This window comes from Tursiops truncatus, chromosome 11 (genome assembly GCF_011762595.2).
Source record: "Tursiops truncatus isolate mTurTru1 chromosome 11, mTurTru1.mat.Y, whole genome shotgun sequence".
Classification (NCBI taxonomy): domain Eukaryota; kingdom Metazoa; phylum Chordata; class Mammalia; order Artiodactyla; family Delphinidae; genus Tursiops; species Tursiops truncatus.
The window spans coordinates 6,040,087-6,056,519 of record NC_047044.1 but is presented as its reverse complement, the minus strand read 5'-3'; the positions used below and the strand labels follow the sequence as shown (position 1 = coordinate 6,056,519).

Sequence of the window (16,433 nt, the reverse complement as noted above, 5' to 3'; positions counted from 1 at the left end):
GCATTCTTCTGAGAGAAGGGGCAGCTCTTTCAGTGGCTGTCACTTCGCCCACACTCAACCCTGGTGGAATTTCACGCCCCACAGACTGTGCTCAGGAATCCAGCAGCTTGGTAGCCACGAGCACTTAGCTGAGCCCTCGGCCAGCTCCCCAGTTCTTCTTCTTCTTTTAAAAAAAAAAAACCTTATTTATTTTTGGCTATGCTGGGTCTTAGTTGTGGCATGCGGGATCTTCACTGCAGCATTCGGGATCTAGCTCCCCAACCAGGGATCGAACCCGGGCCCCCTGCATTGGGAGTGCAGAGTCTTACCCACTGCCCCACCCGGGAATCCCCTCCCCAGTTCTTCTGATGCTCATTAGAGCAGAAGCGTCAGATGGGGGACTCTGCACATCCTTTTCACTAATTTATTTCTAAAGTTCTCCAAGACGGTCAGGGGTGCTCCGTGGAACATCGTGGGCACCCGTGTGCCTGCCAGCCTTAGCACATTGCGTGTACCTGAGGCTTCTGGAATCTTCTCAGTGGTGCTCACGCAGAGCCCTTTTTTCCATTCCGTACATTCGTGGGTTTGTTCATCTCTAGCAACATCCCACATCCTTTCTCCTGGCCACAAAAACACACACGGCCATAGAAACACCCAGGAAAACGGGCGAGAGGAGGGTGCGTTTTGCTGTTTTGTTTGCTACTTTCTCACGATGCTCTCCCCGTGCTTCATGATTAGATGGCATTTCTGAGCTGTCGCCACCCACGAGGGACTTCAGGGTTCTGACAGTCTCTGTGTTGGTTTTTTTTAACATCTTTATTGGGGTATAATTGCTTTACAATGGTGTGTTAGTTTCTGCTTTATAACAAAGTGAATCAGTTACACATATACATATGTTCCCATATCTCTTCCCTCCTGCGGCTCCCTCCCTCCCACCCTCCCTCTGTGTTGGTTTAATGGGAAAATCCACAGCACGCAGATCTGTCAGGTCCTTCTGGTCTGCGTCTCTCCTGCAGCTGCTTCATTCAACTGAGATCTCCTTAAATCCGTGTGTCTGAACCCTTCTCGGTCCGACTAGCCATAAAGGATGCGAGCAAGAGTTCACACAGCCCAAGAGGGCTCGGCTGGCCGGTGGTCAGCAGGGAAGCGACAGCAACTCTGTTTGCCGGGCATTTTGATGTTATGGTTCGGGCTCTGGACCCTGCAAGATGAAAGCCTGCCTCTCCTGTAGCAAGAGATCCTATTCTGTGTCCATGAAAGTGCTGCCGTGTTTATTGGCCATAGGTCATCACTGGGGACGTTTTCTAAATTTCACCGTCAGCATCTCAAGCTTCACCTTTTGGATTTCTTCTGTGTCGCCCTGTCGAACTTTGGTACAATTATCACTGCTAGTGGGACTCTCCTGTCAAGCCCAAACGTCAGAGTCTGGCTTCTGATGAATTCTTAAGCCAGAGAAACTGACTCAGGTGAAGATGGGTACCAGAAAGTATCTAGAGGGATAAGAACCGTCTCCACAGCAACGAGTCTTCTGGGACCCTGGAAGCCCAGCTTGATGGTCTTCCTGGGGGTTGTCTGATTTTCACTGATCAGAGGTGTAAGGACCTCTGGAATCGGGGAAAAGCACATTTATAATTATGGAAAGCCTGGATCACGTGGCCCTCGGATCCGTGACTATGCTGATTCCACTGGGATTGCACTGGGCAACCAGGTCCCAAGTTCACTGGGAACCAGCAGGAGCATCATGGGAGGCATCTGATGAACAGCCTGGTGTGAGCACCTGTTCTGAGGGGCACGGGAAGGACCCTGGCCTGGGTGTCAGGGGCCCTCTGCTTTCGTTTTAACCTTCAAAACCACCAGGGGGAGCCACTGTGCCAGCTGACAGGGCCCACGGACCATCCCCCACTGCCCTGTGGGCAGAGTCTCCTATCATCCCCACCCCCAAGATGAGGAATCAGGCAGGAGGGAACTCCATCCCCGAGGCCCCCAGGTGTAAGCACGGAGCCCGGATTCAGGGCTCACAGGGGGACCGAAGCTCCTGGGTGTTGGTCATGATGCAGAGATGGGCCTCAGCTGCACATCTGTCCCTACCGCAACCCATTCTGAAATGGAACCAGTGCTAGGAAGCCAAGCTTTGGGTCAGAACCATTGCCTGTTTATACCCTCAAATTCATGCTGAAATCCTAACCCCCAGTGTGATGGTTAGTTGGTGGGGCTTTTGGGAAGTGAGTGATTAGGTCATGAGGGTGGGGCCCCCACGTATGGGATTAATGCCTTTAAAAGAGGCCCCAGAAAGCTCCCTCGCTCCTCCCACCTCACGAGGACACAGTGAGAATACAGCTGATTATGAACCAGGGAGAGCGTCCCACCTCAGGCAGCAAATCTGCCACCCCTGCGACTTTAGGACATCCCAGCCTCTAGAACAGTGAGAAAGAGACCTCCGTTGTTTAAATCACCCAGTTTATGATATTTTGTTAAGAGCAGCCCAAACAAAGACAGGGACTTGGAGGCCTAAATACTATCCCATTTCTTCTGTTTCTCAAAGCATACGTCTTGATATTTTGGTTTTCTTTGACAATGAGCAAGGAAAACAACTGATACACCACACAGGGCTGTGGTTCCAGGGCCCCCAGAGAGGAAGGGAGGCAAGAGTAGAGAAGGCGTACTTTATTGCGGTACAAATCAAGTCCAGGAGGGGACAGGACGCAGCAGCTCTCCCACGGAGAAAACCAGAGATGAGGTGTCCTGCCCTCTGAACCTCTCCTTGGCCGGAGGAAAGGGTGTTTTCCAGAACACAGGCTGAACTTCTGGTTAGCAGAGACAGTGGACACACCCCGAAAGACACGAAGCGGGAGGCGCAGTCGAGTCCAGTTTTGCTACAAGGATCGCTCTTGGCTTCAGAATGAAACAAGCACCTCCCAACACACGCATGCATGCACGCGCACACACACACGACATGCACGCACACACGTACACACACATGAAAGCTCTGCAGGCAGCTCCTCTGTGAAAGTCACACCCGCCGTCTGGTTAGCTGGGCTGGGCGCGCTGTGGCAACACAAACTACCCTGGAAACTGACTCAGAATTTCAGAAACAAAATTAAGGAAAGAACAAAAATTCTGTATTTTCTTCCCGTAAATGAAAAAGTTACAAAGACCCCACATTCTGACTCTAGCTGGTGGGAGACGGCGTTCTCCCTGGAAGCATCCTTCTCAGCCGCCCACTGCCTGGTGCTCTGCTGCCCACACCTGTCCCCGAGTCCCCTCATTGGAGCGTCCCAGCCACCCTCAGGCGAGGCTGGAAACACTGCAGTGCCCAGCGGGCAGGGAGGTGCTGGTGCCACATCTGGCCCTTTCCACGGGGCCAAATGGAAAGGCAACAGCAAGCAAAGGCAGTGGCTGTCCTGCCCCGGAGCTTCAAGGGAGGTTGCTGGTGAAGGGGGAGAAGGTTGGGTCTGAGAAGCAGGCTCCTAGGGGGGACCTGGGGACGCCTGTCACAGGGCCTGGGGTGGAGTGTGGGAAGCAGCCAGGCTGGGCCTGTTAACCGCTGGGCTCCCATGGGCACTCCTAGGGAAGCTCGTTTCTGACAACACCGTATCGTGTTCCCCAGACCCCTTTCACTAACGCCCTCTGGAAGCACAGCACCCCAGGAAGCGAACTCTCTGGAATAAAGCCCGTGGCTGCGCTGAGACCAATCACCAAACAGACACAGACGGCAGTAAGGGGGGTGTGAGCAGGGGCCTAGCGCTCAGCCCTGGAGGCAGCACGGCTGGCCCTGCTCCTGACCGACGGGGGAGGGGTCCGGAGCCGCCAGGGTGTGAGGCTGGGGCCACGGCGGCTCACAGGGTGGGGGCAGGAGGAGTGGGGGCGGGGGGCGGGGGCACGGTGCAGAAGCAGCTCCGGGAACAGAGGCTGCGATCCGCCCACGAGCACCCACAGCAGGGCCCGCGGGCGCCTAGACGAGGCGGGTGACGGGGCAGCTGTCAGGCTCATCCAGGTACAAGGTGCTGAAGACGTCGTTGAAGAAGGTCGGGTGGCACCTGCAGGCCCGCTCACAGTCTGGGTTGAAGTTCACCTCTAGGAGCTGCGGCTGCATCACTTGCTTCCCTGATGCGCAAAAGCACGGGCACCTCACTCCCGGGAGGTGGGCTGGGGGGCCCGGCCTGAGGCCTGCTTGCCCAGGGGGAAGCCTGGAGCCACCTGCAGCCCCAGGAGCGACACGAGCCACCACATCCCGGGGACTCTGGAAGGAAGGTGCGCGGCCAGGGCTGCCGTTCCCCCTGCCCTTCACGTGGGGCCCCTCCCCTTGTGAGCTCTCTCCCGACACCACTGCCGCCCACTGCCTTCCCCGCTCGTGCTCTGCCCTGCAGGCCGTGGCGCCGAAAGGTGGGCCTCCTCTGACCCAGATCTCAGGCTAATTCGAGGCAAGTGCTGACCGTGGCGAGGGAGCAGCGACGCCCTCCCTCTGTCCCCGTGTGGGCTGGGTGGGGAGGGCTGAATGACCACCTTTGGGTAAGTGGGGAGGGCGCTTTGGATTACGGGGCAGGGGAGCCCCCTCACCATCTGGACGGCTGTCCCACTTCAGCATGAGGTCAATGGCATACATGGCTCGGGATGAGGGGTAGTTGCAGAGGCCCAGCGGGGGCGGCCTGGCACACGCCACCTGGAACAGCTCCGTGAAGGCCTGGAAGATTTCAGCCTGGGGGCCGGGGGAGGCAGGGTCAGGGGCCCACACGGCTGACACTGGGTCCAGCCCTTCAGGGCAGCCTCTCCACATGGGGTTCACAGCCCCTTCCTGAGCCCCGGTCCCCAAACGGCCAAGTCACCTCCTCCGACATCCTTTGTGACTCCACACCTGGCCACAGCCACCTGTGCCCTGCTCCCTCACTCCTGGCATCCACCTCCTGCAGAGCTGCCTGGGTCCCCCGCCCTGGAGCCCACGGCCCCTTCTGCACCAAGCCAGGCAGCGCAGATCCCGAAACGCTCCCCCCAGCAAGTGGCGGCCAGCTTGTGTCTCGAAGCACGTCCCTGTGTGCCCTCAGGTGTGCAATTCCTGGCACACACAGAGCCCTTTGCCGTCTGGCCGTCCCAAGCGTGTCCTGAATACCCCGCCAGGCCCCCTCCAAGGAACCCTCACAACACCCCACCCAGGCCAGAGGGGAGGAGGGGTCTCAGCCCACACCGTCTCCCTCACCAGCCCTGGTGGGAAGAGCAGGACCATCCAGAGAAGGCAAAGCCCCCACCCCCCCCACCCCGCGCCTGACGCTGGTCCACAAGGCAAGCCCCGCCCCTCCAGCTCTGCCAGGACTCACCTGGACGCTCTTCCACGGGAATTCTGGGTATTGCTTCTCAAACTCCGGGACGAACTCGTCGTAGTGCATCTGCAACAGACACAGGGCCCGTCGAGCTCTGCCCGGGGCCTCCTCTGGGCAGGGGCAGGGGAGGCCTGGCCTGCCCCACTTTCACGTGGAGCCCTGATACTCGCCGGGGCCCCAGGTTGGCGCCAGCAGCCTCTCCAGCTCCACCCCCGCAGGGCACAAATGGGAGGCAGGACACGGGGTCTGAGCTCTGGACACATTCACTCCTCGGAGTCTCAGTGTCTCCATCTGTAAAACGGGACGCTTCCCGCCCAGCAAACCCACTTGGCATGGCTGCCGTGAGGCTCCAGTGAGGCACTGAACGTTGGGAGGCCCGGGCCAACGTGTCACCACGTCCATCTCATGGTGGTCACTGGACGCAGAGCTCGGACCCAAGTCTGCAGGGCCCAGGCCTGAGCTCACTGCCCGGCCCCGGCTCAAAGTGCCTGAGGACAGCAGGGGCTTCTCAGGCCAAGATGTCACCCAAAACACACCTGAGCAAGCGGGCCGTCAGCTCAGGTTTCTCCCAGAGAGGACCAGGACGGGCTCCCTATGGAAGCCCAACGTTCTCGCCCTGCTGGACACGCATCCCCACACGCGGGGGCTTCAGAGGAAACGTGACCCTCGGGACGACACCTGCTATGTAGAGGAAAGGCACTCAGGTCCTCAGAGACAACCTCAGCAACATCCCGGGACCCCGGCAAGGGCTCGGGCTCCTAGGGACCAGCTGTCAACACAGCCCAGGACAAGAGGAGGAAGGACCAGCAGCAGCCCTGCCGGCCGTGCACGTGGCCTGGCCACTCGGACGACGCAGCGCTCCCTAGAGGACTTCTCAGACATGGCACAGTGAGAGCTCGGGGCAGGACATTTACTAACAAATCACCACGGAAACACAATCCCCACATTCAGGAGTGGCTGCTTCGAGGGAGGCGGGACCAGAGGCCACCTGCAGGCCTTGTGTGGAGCGGGGCGGGAGAGTGCCTGTGCCCTACTTCCGGTCTGCCCAGAACAGCCATAACCAACCTGCTGGTCCAAGAGGACCTCGTGGACCACACGTCGGGGGGCCTGTTTCTCCTTCCCTTCTGCCTCCACCCAGAGCCGGCCTCTGCCTCTACCCAGGCTGTGCCTCCCCTACCTGTCCCAGGTGCACCACTGGCCAGCTGGGGGATCACGCCCTCACCTCGAAAGGAGCTGTGCTGACGCCCTTTGCTTGCGGTGCCCAGAGAGCACGGGGAAGACAGAGGGCCCAGGGTCCAGACAGGGTCACAGGCCAGCAGAGCCGCCCGCCCTGGGGGCCATGGGATGCGAACCTGTGCGCCTCCCCACCCCTACCAGCATCCTCATGCTCAGCGGGTGCTGAACAGAAGGCGGCCTGCGCCTCCCGGCTGAGACCCTGCTCTGCTCAGACTTGCCAGGGGACCGGGAAGCCTCAGGGGCCCCCTCAAGCCAAGCAAGTGCCCCTCAGAGCTGCGGAGGCAGCTGTGGGAGGGGACGCAGGTACAAGAAGGCAGCTCCCCTGACCGTTACGCAAGCTGCCGGAAGACAAGCTGACGGGTGTCAGGTCCCGTCTGGGCCAGCCTCCACGGGAACCCCTCCCCAGGCCGCGCCAGGCCCCTACCTGCTTCAGCACCAATTCCGGGTCGTAGTTCATGACAGTGAAATGCTTCTCGTAGTCGTCCAGGTCGTTGAGTGCGAAGGGCCTGCAGGACAAGCGGACAGACGCTCGAGTGGGCATCCCGGGCAGATGCTCAGAGCCCCCTGGCCGGGCGCCGGTTCCCCCAAGAGTGGGGCCCTACACTGCCCCCGCCCCCCCCCGGCCAAGGGTTAACCACGAAGATCCCCACTAGGCCAGTAAACGTCGTCGTGGTCTGAGGGAGCAGATGCCTGTTCCACAAGGTGGTGGTGACACACACAGGGTGAGAATTACTGCCATTTAACAGAAACGGGCTCAGCGGGGTCCCTGCTGGGTGCTTGGTGGTAAAGGAGCCCCTGTGCAGGCGTTCTCATCCCGAGTAAAAGAGGGGCCCTGTCGCCCAGCCCCCAGCCCCAGCCCAGTCTCCCCAGTTACCGGTTGGAGAACCGCAGCCAGAACACGTCATAGACGAACAACGTCAGGGGCTTCACCGACCGCAGGAGCACGATGTAGCGGATGTCGAACTTGACCCTCCCCACATCTTCTCGGAGGAACAAGACGGGACTTTCAATGTATTTGGACACAACCTGAGGACACAGATGCAGGCTCACAGGTGGCCTGTTACACCTGGGCCAGGACAGAGCACCCCGACCTCCCCAGCTGTGGCTCCCACTCGTGGGACCTCCAAGTGCTGTCACCGCATCTGGAGGAACACTCACTCCTGAGCCCACCTCCCGTCCCGGTGCCACGAAGGGACCTGCTCCCTGCACTCCGTGTCTTCCTGTCTTTTCAAACCTGTGTCTTAGCTGCAATGAGTTCTTTATCTTCATCTTTAATTGAAAAAAAAGATGCCACCAGTTTTTAGCTTTGAAAACTGGATTCAGATTCTCAGCCATAAATCCACTGACTCCCCATCCCACCACTGGAAGACTGCACAAGGGTCATCGCAGTGGCATTTTCTCTCGGGCCTCTGTCCAGGTGCAGAATCTTGTGCCCTTCAATTCCCCCACTGATGGGCCCCATGCCACTACAGCGCTTTCGTCCAGGACCCCGTGGGGCTCCCTGGCCTGGCCACCTCCCTCCTGCCGCGTGGTCCTGTGAGGCGCGGTGCGCGCGGGGATGCAGGTCAGACACACCCAGGGAGGCTCCTTCCTCTCACCCGACTGTCACACAGCCCCTTCTCCCCACTGGCAAGGGCAGGGGAAGGAGTGGGGGTGGTGAGACTCCTGTGAGCTGAAGAACGCTGACGCCGGGACCTACCCACAGAGGTCCTCGCAGAGCCCCCCTCCCGGCGCCCCAGGGGCCCGCCCACCTTGGGGGAGCTCTCGCGGTGCCGGATGATGCTGTGCAGGTTCTTGGTGATGTGGGTGTCCAGGCTGCGGGCCAGGTTCCAGGGCTTGCAGATCCAGTGGTTGTCCTCGCCCCTGGGAGCAGAGGGGATGACCAGGCTGTGCCCTGGGCCCACCCTCCTGGGCACTGTGTCCCCAGTACTGTGGCAGCAGAGCAGGGGCTGAGGGAGGGGTCCCAGAGGAGACCTTAGGGGCCGGGCCTCGGGGGTGAGGAGCCGCCCTCCGGGAGGAAGGGCCTCCGAGCAGCAGTGCACCCAGAGCCTGCAGCTCCCGGAACCGTGGCCGCCGCACGGCAGGCGCTCAGCCAGGGGGCGGGCCAGGCAGGGTGGCGGGGACCACGGGAGCCTGATGGGCGTAGGGTCTCGGCCGCCGCGGCTCCGCGGGGCGGGCAGGGGTCCTCACCGCCTCTCCCGCTGCTGGAAGTAGCTGACGAACTGGGGCAGCTCGGTGCGCAGGTTGAAGGTGCGGGGCAGCCAGGCCGGGCCCTCGGGACCGCCGGCCCGGCGCGCGACGGAGGCCAGGCAGTCCTTCACCGTCAGCAGGTTCTCGCAGGGGAACTGGTTCAGCAGCACGCTGGGCCTCTCCCGGCTCAGCCTTCTGCGGGGCCCAGGCAGGCGCCACCGGTCAGCGGGGGCGGGGCCCCCGGGGGCGGCGGCGGGGACCGGGCTGGGAGGCACCTCACCTGTAGTCCTTTAAGTGCGAGAAGTGGTAGAGGATGTGGGCGTCCGCCTCGCTCTGGGTGAAGGTGAAGCGCGGGTGGCTGAGGTGGCCGAGCACCTGCTGGACGTCCGTGTAGACCCTGGGGGGGGCGGGGCGGGCGGAGGTCGGCGGCCGGGCTCCGCCCCACGGCCTCCGCTGGGCGCTCGTCTGCCCAGCGACGGGGCCACTCGGACCCTGGCGACCCCGGGACCCCCACCTGTGAGACGGCACCACAGGGCCACCTCACACGCCCCCCGAGGACGAACCAGGAGAACCCGAGCGTTTCGTCAGGCAGGGGCTCCCTCCTCCCACGTGGAGGCGCCCCGGGGGCCTGCAGGTGAGCGTGTCTCATTCCACACCGGCCCGGGGGAAGGAGAGGACAGGGCCTGGGAGCCTGTCTGCCGGGGGTGGTGGATGCGGCCACGCTGTGGAGTTTCAAGGCGGGAGGGAGGCCTGGCCCTGGACGGCGATCCAGGGAGGAAGAGAGGCGAGGGGCTGGCTGCTCGGGCGGGGCCGTGGAGCACAGCTGTGGGGAGGGGGCGAGGCTAAGGGGGCCTCCGTGCAGCCTCCGACCTGAGGGGGTGGAGGGATGCTAGGCGGTGAACTCAGGTAAGGGGAGGAGGGCCAGGCTGCGGGCCAGTGGGAGGAGACCCCAGAACCTGGGGGAAGGGGTCAGTGGAGCATGGTGTCCGTTCCAGCTGGAGCAGGTGTGGGCAGCCAGAGGGAGGGCCTCCCCCTGGAAACAGAGGCCAACCTGCCCCTGGCTGACCCAGGACCCGCCGCCGAGCCAGCTGGACGCCTGGTGGGCGTCACCCAGGACCTCCACTTCCTCACCCATAAAAAGGGAGCATCTGCTTCCACCCCGGGTCCAGCCTGGGCTTGCTGGCCTGCCCGGCCTTACGTTAAGCTGCCAGCCCACACCTGCAGACACCTGGGCGCGGCCCCCCTGGCAATCTGGGTGGCTCTCCTGGGTGCCCAGCACCGTCACTGTCGGCACCGGCTCTCTGCTTCCAGAGGCCGCGCGCACCCCAGCTCACCCTCACTTCTCGGGCGCTCTCTCTGTGAGCCTGAGACCCCGCCCGTGGCGTTTCCGTCACTGCTGTGCTGCCAGGGGGCAGAGGACTTACTGAGGCCGCCCTGTACCGAGCACTGTTCCAGGAGTTGTGGGGACTGTGAGGCGTGTATGAGGAAAGGGACCGAGGCAAAGGCTCAGCACAGGCTGGGGGCAGGGTGGGCTACGCACTTGAAGACGTGGTCGCAGGGATACACCGCCGGCTTGATGGCCAGTGGCAGCTTCTCCTTGTTTTCCTCCAAAATGGCCTAGAAGGAAAACACTGGAGGTAGAAACAGACCTTCAAAGAAAGGAGCACATGCCTCCCCATCCCGTACATCTGGGTTTTGGGATCCCAGGGGGCACACCTGGACCTCAGGTAGAGCCCTTCGCAGGCACCGCAGCGCCCAGAGCCCTCTGACCACCCCCATCCCAGGACTCCGGGGCTCAAGGCCCCTCAGGTGCCGGACAGCCTGTTCTGTGTCAAAAGAGCAACGTACACATTGCTCTACATCTGCTCATTGCTCTAAATGCTTCCTCCAAGTCACAAGCAGCCCAGAAGGCGCCCAGCCTGTCCTGGGAGGGGGCTACCTGGTCCTCGGGGAGCCCCCAAACGCTGCTCTGAGCTTAAGCGGTGTGATGGTTTAAACCATGCCCATAGGGACTCCCCAGGTGGTCCCCGGTGAAGACTCCGCGCTCCTAGTGCAGGGGGCCTGGGTTCGATCCCTGGTCAGGGAACTAGATCCCACATGCTGCAAACAAGAACCCGCATGCTGCAACTAAAGATCCCACAAGTGGCAACAAAGATCCCATGTGCTGCAACTAACGCCCGGCGCAGCCAAATAAAATAAAATAAAACGTGTCCATAAACTCCTCTACATTCCTTTTGAAAGGCAGAGTTCATTCGTCTCCCCTTGAGCGTGGGCTGGGCTGAATGAGTTGTTCATAACAAATAGAAAGAAGTGGAACAACAGTCCCCCAGCCCCAGCCCCTGAAAACAGGGAACAGCAGCCCTGACCTCCAGTCCCCCAGCTCTACTCAACCCTCAGGAAGGACGGTTCCCAGCATCGGGACCCCGGGGTCTGGGCCCCAGGCAGCTCACGTCTGCTCCCTGGGCTCTGAGCCCCTTGTCTCTCAGACACCCCCAGACTCTCCTCTCCCCCCCACGGCAGCTGGTGCTCAGCAACATGTGGTGACTGGGTGAAGAAAGGTCCAGGAGCCACCAGGCAAACGGGCCCGGGGTCGGGCTGGAGGCCACACCTGGTAGTGCTCGTCGGCTGGCTCGGGCGTGGAGGAGCTGAGGTCCAGCAGGTCGGCGGGCGCCCAGGGCAGCAGCACGCACCTCCGGATCAGAGGGTCGGCCTCTCCGTAGGCAAAGTCCCGGGTCACCTCCTCTGCACCAGGACACGCGGGCAGTCAGGGAGTGGCAGAAAAGCACCGGCCCTTCCTTGGGGTGGGCGGGCTTTGACTTACCGCCCGTGTCCAGGTCCCTCAGGGGCCACAGCAGCGTGTAGGCCACCCGCTGGGGCATGTAGAAGAAGGGCGCGGTGGCGAAGCTGGGCACGTCCGCGTGCTGGATGCGCGAGCCGAACTCGTCCATGATGTACCACACCGGCACCTTCTCCTCGGCCGTCTGCGGGCAGAGCACACGCCACCCTCGCCCACTGCTCCGCCTCCCCGCCCCATCCCCGACCCAAACACCTACCACTGGCCCGTCTATGCCCACCTCTCAGAGCCTGGAGCACCTACCACACACGCCTCCAGTCCCTTGAACCTGTGGCCTCCGGGCCGGCGGCCCTGCCCTGGCAGACAGGGACAACAGGCCAGCAGGCTGCGGTGTGATCACGTGTGTGGCAGAGGTGTGCGGAAAGAGGGCACTTAGCCTAGTAGCTACATGGATGGTCTGGTTCTGTGTGCAGGCGGAGGAGGGGGGAGACTTCTGAGTTCAGGGAAGGCTTCCTGGAGGAGGCAACAGCTAAGCTGAGATCAGGAGAAGCAACTTTTGCCTTTTCCCGGACTGAAGGTGGTGAGGGGCTGGAACGTAAGGGTGGGCCTGGGGAGGCCGGGGAGCGGGGGTGGTGATGTAAGCCCAAGGATATGCTGAAGGGACTCAGCTCTACTCCCGAAAGCAGCAGGGTATCACTAAGGGCTTTTAGGAGGGTGACGGAACCAGAAGAGGCCAGGAGAGAGGCAGCCAGGTCACTGGGGTCCGGGAGAGGCTTGTGTACCGTGAGCCCAAAGGTCGCATGGACACCTGGGTCCCCGGCACCGGCTGGCCCGAGGCAAAGAGTAACAGGCGCGTGACAGAGCCACGGGGAACCAGGGTAGTTTCCACTGGCCACATAAGATGGGTCTATTCGCTTGCGGGGTAAGAGGACACCTCCCGCTAGCCCTGACGGCACAGGGCAGCGAAGGCCTGTCTGCCTCCCCTGGGGCCCGGCTGCCCGCTCACCCCGTGGGCCAGCTGGTAGGTCTGGTTGAACTTCCACATCTCCTCCAGCACCAGGTCCACGGCCTCGGTGCTGGGCAGCTCGCCGTGGAACTCGATGCCCATCAGGTTGGCCATACGGTGCAGCAGCCCGGGCACCTGCTGCAGCTGCTGGCGGGCGTGCGCAACGCGGCACGTCCAGGCGTGGTCGATAAGGAAGATGCTGCGGGCACAGGTTACAGGTGAGCGCCAGGCTACCACGCAGGCAGGGCAAGAAGGGAGGGTGGAAAGAGGGCCAGCAGGCGGGATCCGCCTGAGGAAGAGGCCGGGCTGAGGCCTGGACGCCGCACCAGGCCTGGGTGGGGGTCCTGGCTCTGCCGACCACCCGCTATGCGGGCCTGGGACAGTTCCTCTCCCTTTTCCAGTTTCTAAAACAGGGCAACACGGTCCCTACCCGCTATCACCGGGCTGACATGAGCATCAAATGAGACAAAACAGCATGCTGACCGTACACTGAATCCTCATGTATTCAGTGATCACTACGGCGATCACCGCGACAGTTAACTGTCCTCAACTGGATTTTGAACTGCTGGAGGGCAGGCCCACGCCCCCCAACCTTGCTACCTGCAGGCAGACACGCAAAGGAGCCCCACTCAGAGCTCACTCGCGCTTGCCCGGGACTTCTGGGCAATTCTTGGGAAGCGCCAGGGATTTCTGCGGGAGAGGCTTCAAGTCCCCCCGTGTACGGACACCTGCAGTCCACACAGTCTGGTCTCACTGCAGGGGCCCGGTGGGCCAGCTGCACGGCTCTCACACCAGCGTGGTGGAGCGTAGGGTGTCCCCACTGCAGGCCCAAGGACATGACTGCCCCCAGCCCACAGGCCAGGCTGCCCGGACACCATCCAAGCCCTGCTGGACTCGGAGGCTCTGAGCGCACGGGGTTCTGCCTGCTGGGGAAGCAGCCCTGGCCCGGCGCCCTGCTAACAGGGAGGCACAGCCACCGCTCTGGTTCTTAGGTTAGGGGTCAAGCTCAGCAGTAGTTATTACTGCACTTACGTTATTTTTTGTTCGCATATCCTGAAACAAATGATTTATTCCCGTCCTCGTGCGTAGAGTTTATGACCGTGTGAGACACAGCCAGGCCTTCCAAGTGGAGCGTCTGGGGGTGACCTGGGCAGACGCACACAATGGCTGCTGGACATGGTGGCGGCGGGGGAGGATGGAGGCTGGGGCCTGGCCGTTGGGGCGGGGTGGGGCGGACTCACAGAGGTCTGGAGGGAAGAAAGGCCCAGGAGCAGGAAGGACGCCGGCCCCATCCCGCCCCAAACCTGCCTGGCGGTGTGCGTGGAGGGGGCAGAGGCCGGGAGCTGCTCGAGGTGGCCGCTGGGCCCGAGCCCCATGGCTGGCACAGGCGGCAGCAGAGCAGGCGCCCGCGCGGGTCCGCTGTACTGAACTTAACGAGAAAGGGGAGCCTGCAAGTTTCTGAGTCGGAGGGCACGGGGGTGGAGGAGCTTGGCTGCTGTCATGACCCGTGGGGGCCCTCCCACCCCACCAGGGGCTGGTGAAGGAGCCAGACTTCCCGGAGGAGCTACGGTCACAGGGGCCCGGAAACCCCCAGAGGCCAGCAAGTCTCTCCCTCAGGGTTCCGGCGACGTCGGGCCGAGGGGCCTGTGGGCCTCTCCTGGCGGAGGGCAGCCCCTCTTGGCCCCTGGGAGGCAGGAAGCCTGGGGGCCAGGATCGGCTCTGGCCTTTCTACCCTGTGGCCTCGTGCCAGGCCCAGGCCCACTCCCAGCCTCGGCGCCCTCACGCGAGGAACCAGTCAGGCCACACTCCTCACAAGCCGGGGTGCAAAGCGCAGGGCTCCGCCCAGAGACAGATTCAGCAGGACCGGGGCGAGGCCCGGGCGCCCTGGAAAAGCCCGGGCTCACGAGTCCAGGCTGCCCCGGGGTCGACACCCACGATCTTAACTAGCTGTGTGACCCTAGGCAAGTCCTTCCCCATTGTTTCCTCATCGGCAAAACGGGAACTTGTCACACCTCCATGGAGGGACCGCTGGGACAGTTAAGAGGCGTGTGGGGGGGACGCTGTTCTCAGGACAGCATGAAACACGACTAACGCAGGAGCGTCGCCAGTGTCGGGGCTGACAGGACCTTGTCTCAGGGCTAAGGGGCCAGCGCCTGGCACCCAGGAGCACGTGTGCTCGCGACGACAGCTCCTCCCTAGCGGCCACGGCCTTGGTGACACCTTTGTAAAAGGGAGCCCGGCCCTGACGGCCACGGTGCGGGTGAAAGGCATCGGCCTACGGCTCCTACCTGTTGGGGTCAGCCGCCTGGAGCCCATTCTCGTTGGTCACGATGACCTTGTAGCAGAGCTGGCCGCCTGGGTTGGGCTTCTTCCGTGCTTCCTGGGCCGCCTCGTCCTCACTCTCATCCTCCTCCACTTCCTGCACTTGCATTATCCCGAACATCTCCCCAGCGTCGAAAACCTGGGGGCCACAGGAGGGGGTGTTGGCAGGAGACCCCATTCCTGACCCGTTCCTTCCGCCACACCCCGGCCTCGAGGACAAACTGAACCCCTAGGAGAAGTAGGACCTCTTTACTGCCCAGCTACCCATTTTATAGGTGGGGAGATGGGTTCCTAATCAGTGAGAATGAGGCCCTAACCTCCCCCACTATCGCTGGCGCTATCGTCCAAGGCCCCTCAGCCCGGGGGACCCAAGCTTGGAGGCGGGACTGCATGCATGTGTCCCATGATATCTAGTCTGGCCTCTTGCATTATAGGGAAAATGCGGCTCAAAGGGCAGAGCGGGTGGCTCCGGTCACGCTGGAAATGACTGGAAGAGTGAGGATCCTGGTGGCTAGGGACTGCACCCCAACTTTGTTCTCACCAGCACCACCAACACCAGGGCAGCGGAGGTGACCCAGAAGGAAACAGGGGCCCAAGAGCCTCCTGACGCCACCACGCCAGCCCAGGTCTGCACAAACCATGGCCTGGGTCTAGTGTCCTGAGGTCCTGGGCCAGGATGGGACAGAAGGTAAGGGCCTTGGTCCTTGAGTTTCCCTGGCAAAGGGCAACGCCAACCACACGCAGCTGGTGAAGGGGACAAGCCAGTCGGTCCCCATACAGCCACTCATGTACCTGGTGTCTGCCACAAGTCGGCAAGGGGCCTTAGGGCAGATTCTGCAGCCAGGCTATGTGACCTTGAACAAGACACTGAACTACTCCGTGCCTCAGTTTCCCCATCCATACAATGGGAATACGAGAACCTACCTGAGGGGCTTGTTGGGAGGATTAAATGATTAACACACATGAAGAGCTTAGAAGAAGCTAAGCTTGGCAAACCCTCTGTAAGCACTTGCTACCACCACGACACTTTTGAGACTAGTCTCTCACCTGGGAAGGGGGCATCAGCCACCTTCCAGCAGAGCTGAGAGTGATACGTCAACCAAACAGTACACAGAGAGTCCGTGGCATAGAGCAGGGACTCAGCGAAGGCCAGCTGCCCCTAAAACCTTTCTCATGACTCTACTAAAGACAGAAGAGAAACTCATCCCAGTAGTTGGAAATCAGCCATCTGTTCAGGCACCAGCAGCTTGGATGTGCTGGGCAGGACGGGCACTTGGGGGTGTGAGGATGAATCACTCATGACCTTGCCCTGAGTGGCAGAGGGGCCATCTGAGAGGACCAGGTAAGCGGTGCGGGGGCCTGGAGGGCCGGATAAGACTTTACGGGAAGCCGTCACCTGGGGTGAGCGGTGAAGGAAGGGGAAGATTTAAACGTGTGGCCATGCCGTGGTGGTGCAAGGACTCCAGGCAGAGAAGCTGGGGTGGGAAGGGCTGTGGAGCCGACCAGGTCCATCCGCAGGGGAGCTCGGGCACTTTTTGGGATGGCGCCTTTAACCCCCCCACCAGCCCACGATCCCAGGGTGAAACCACTACCC

General features: G+C 61.8%; 1 protein-coding gene across 2 annotated transcripts in view; it reads right to left on the bottom strand.

The window, feature by feature from the left end:
• Positions 1-2,628: 2,628 nt before the first annotated feature.
• The window catches only part of TTLL12 (tubulin tyrosine ligase like 12), a 16,498-nt gene continuing 2,693 nt past the window's right edge, over positions 2,629-16,433 (bottom strand). For both annotated transcript variants that reach the window (XM_033865890.2, XM_073788107.1), the window contains 13 exons: positions 14,806-14,978; positions 12,518-12,716; positions 11,539-11,698; positions 11,326-11,459; positions 10,258-10,334; positions 8,998-9,114; positions 8,718-8,912; positions 8,279-8,390; positions 7,402-7,553; positions 6,952-7,033; positions 5,289-5,357; positions 4,537-4,675; positions 2,629-4,083 (listed from right to left, as the gene is read on the bottom strand). In XM_033865890.2, coding sequence (XP_033721781.1) covers positions 3,932-4,083; positions 4,537-4,675; positions 5,289-5,357; positions 6,952-7,033; positions 7,402-7,553; positions 8,279-8,390; positions 8,718-8,912; positions 8,998-9,114; positions 10,258-10,334; positions 11,326-11,459; positions 11,539-11,698; positions 12,518-12,716; positions 14,806-14,978 — 1,761 coding nt within the window. In that variant the 3' untranslated portion in view covers positions 2,629-3,931. The remainder of the gene's footprint in view (positions 4,084-4,536; positions 4,676-5,288; positions 5,358-6,951; positions 7,034-7,401; positions 7,554-8,278; positions 8,391-8,717; positions 8,913-8,997; positions 9,115-10,257; positions 10,335-11,325; positions 11,460-11,538; positions 11,699-12,517; positions 12,717-14,805; positions 14,979-16,433) is intronic.